This window comes from Trypanosoma conorhini, assembly GCF_003719485.1.
Source record: "Trypanosoma conorhini strain 025E chromosome Unknown Tco_14.4_contig_01329, whole genome shotgun sequence".
NCBI classification, from domain to species: domain Eukaryota; phylum Euglenozoa; class Kinetoplastea; order Trypanosomatida; family Trypanosomatidae; genus Trypanosoma; species Trypanosoma conorhini.
In genome coordinates this window covers 1-2,729 of record NW_021705435.1, presented here as the reverse complement: position 1 = coordinate 2,729, position 2,729 = coordinate 1, and the positions used below count along the sequence as shown (strand labels likewise).

The 2,729-nt window shown below is 59.6% G+C and overlaps 2 protein-coding genes across 2 annotated transcripts, besides 4 other annotated features; both read right to left on the bottom strand.

Moving 5' to 3' along the window:
- Positions 1–119: 119 nt before the first annotated feature.
- On the bottom strand, positions 120–1,106 carry Tco025E_09866 (uncharacterized protein; the record flags this gene model as incomplete). Its single annotated transcript, XM_029376669.1, has 1 exon — positions 120–1,106. The coding sequence occupies one exon, from the start codon at positions 1,104–1,106 to the stop codon at positions 120–122; it is 987 nt and encodes a 328-aa protein (XP_029223197.1).
- A 136-nt stretch (positions 1,107–1,242) lies between these two features.
- Positions 1,243–1,274: a microsatellite.
- Positions 1,275–1,365: 91 nt separating this feature from the next.
- Positions 1,366–1,403: a microsatellite.
- A 95-nt stretch (positions 1,404–1,498) lies between these two features.
- Positions 1,499–2,398, bottom strand: Tco025E_09865 (uncharacterized protein; the record flags this gene model as incomplete). Its single annotated transcript, XM_029376668.1, has 1 exon — positions 1,499–2,398. The coding sequence occupies one exon, from the start codon at positions 2,396–2,398 to the stop codon at positions 1,499–1,501; it is 900 nt and encodes a 299-aa protein (XP_029223196.1).
- A 174-nt stretch (positions 2,399–2,572) lies between these two features.
- Positions 2,573–2,597: a microsatellite.
- A 71-nt stretch (positions 2,598–2,668) lies between these two features.
- Positions 2,669–2,729: a microsatellite.

Sequence of the window (2,729 nt, the reverse complement as noted above, 5' to 3'; positions counted from 1 at the left end):
AGAGCGAGAAAAAGGGGAGGAGAGGAGGAACAAAAAAACATCGGAGGGCAAAAGGAGCGAATTGGGGGGCCGATGCCTTCAGCGTGCTCCGCGGCGACGCCATGTGTGCGCGCGGGGGTTCAATGCGTCTGCGTCTCCGCCGCGCGCCAGCGCCGGTCCCACGCCGCTCGCATCGCGCCGCAGTACTCGACGCAGTCGTCGAGGGTCGCCAGCTCCTCCGCGGTGAGACGCCCGCAGACGTCATTCCACCCCGCCGCGACGGCGACCACGTCGTCGATGCCCACCAGCTCCTCTGCGTGGGGGAAGAGCGGGGCGGGGACTGTGGACACCGCCAGGCCGCCGACGCCCATGCCAATGGCCCGCGCGATGAGGTCGCCATCGCTGCCCTCGTTGCGGCACAAGGCGAGCACCACCCGCCCCGGCGGCACCCCGCAAGACGACGTGGTCTTCATGACAATCTCCAACCAGCGCGGTGTCAGGCCCCGGACGCCCTCCTCCAGCACCACACGCGCACAGCCACCGCCGGCGCCCAGCAAATGCGCCACGCCCTCGGCCACACGTATGCTGGGGACATACAGCCCCTCGAAGCGGCACGTCAACGACGAGCGCATCCACGCCGTCCAGCTGTACCCCGCCGTCGAGGACAACGCGACCATCGCCGGGGTCAGCGCCTCCGCGTAAAATTCCTCCAGGTGTTTCTGCTGAAACAACATCCGCGACGCAAGCGGGCCCGATGGCACACACATGCACACCTTCTTGTACTGCGGAAATTGCTTCATCAGCTGCGGCACCTCACATGGCTCGACGAGAACCACCAGTTGATTCCCCTCAGCAAGCATGTTCCACGCCGCGCTTCGCTGAGTCTCCGTCGCCGCCGACAGCAAACTCTCGTGCAGGCGTCGCAGCAAGGCGAAGGGCACAAGGGTCTCCGTGGCACCCCCCACAACAACGGCGCCCGTGATGGCGTCCATGGCAAACCTGGCAACGGCGCCCGAGGTGACGCCTAGCCGCGGCCGCCGCAGCGCAGGCAGGAGGGCACAGGAGGAGCAGTCCAGCAGCCGCAGCGGCAACGCGGTGTACGGTGGTGGCAACAAATGGGTGGTCATTCCTCCCACGTGTCACACCACCCCCAGACAGTTGTGCAGTGGGCCCTCATTCCGTCGGGAGGGAAGGGGCGAGAAGCACGAAAAGCAGCGAGACGAATGCTACAAGCAGCCATGCGGCGAAGCATGCACGCGGCGAGTGCGTGCGTGCGTGCGTGGGTGGGTGGGCGGAAAACGCAGAGAAAACACCAAGTCGCAGGCAAAATAATCACAGAAGGAAAGATTAAAAGTAAAACCAAGACGGAGTGGGGAGGATGAAAAAACAAAAACAAAAAACAACACACACACACACATACAACAAGAACAACTTGTGTTAATTTGATACCCTCCTCTCTCTCTCTTTTCGTCCCTTTCTCATTCTGGCCGGGTGCGACGCATCTAAAACCCTCCCCAATTCAGTCCATGTGAGGCTTCGCCACGAATACCACCTGGAACCGCCTCTGCCTGCTGCAGCGGAGCAGTAGGGGGCCCCATGACGCCAGCGTTACGTAGCCACACCATGTGTACACGGCGTTGCCGCCCACCACCGCAGACTCGCCCATCACCCAGAGTAGCACGGCGAGAGTGAGAGAAAGAGCGGGGAGGCCCAGTATAATCTTCCACCGGGCACGTACATCCTGCATAATGTCCAGAACAGGACCCACGCACCAGACGGCAAAAAGTGGGCCGCCCAGGCGAACTACGCTAAATGTCCAATACAAGACAAAAGGAACGTCACACTCCTCCATCTTGCTTATGGGCGAATCGCTACAGGCCACCCACAACATAAACAACTGCGCAACCGTAGCCATGAGGGACAACAGAGAGATGCCCACGCCACAAAGCGCCCAAAAGTTTCGCGCGGCTGTGCCAAACTTCCACGAGAGCGTTAGACCAAACAAGGCTGCGAGAGACGAGGTCACCCAGATGCGCCATGCCTTCCTTGGAAACTCCGCCACACCATCCGTTTGTCTTCTAGCGTAATCCCACAATGCTTCCTCCACCGACGGAAAGTCTAGGGGATGCCTTGTGGTCCCCGTGGCAATAAGACACGCAAGCTCAACCAGGCACATCAAGCCTAACAGAACCGGCACGCGCATCCACACTTCAAACCGTCCTTCATACCATCGGCTCCCCACGTTCGGGAACCTTGTGCCACCCGTGGCTGCATCGCCTGACTGCGGGAATCGTGGCGCCCTCTGCAGTTCCACAGGCCTGAGCCCAACAACCCAGCGGGCGCCAGGGTCTTTGTGAATGGCCCGCGTATACGTCAAAGGGTCCAGCAGCACCTCTACTTCAGAGTCCTCCGGCAGCATTTCCTGTGGGCGGCTCCGCCACCTCGGCGCCACGCCCAACCACGAGTGCCTCTGCTTTCTTCCACTTTGCCACGCACGCCGTACCTCGCAGTGAAGAAAAGGCCAGATACAGTTAGCAATGAAAGCAATAAAACAAAACGCCCTCAACTCTCCCTCCCACACACGCACACACACAGAGAAAGAAAGAGAGAGAGAGAGATGCAGCGCTGAGGAGCCCAAACACACACAGAAAACAACAAGAAGGTACGATACAACACAATAGTGATACCCAACAAGAAAAAAAAAAGGAAACGAGTAAAAAAAAACAAAGAAGAAAATCGCAAGAAAAAAA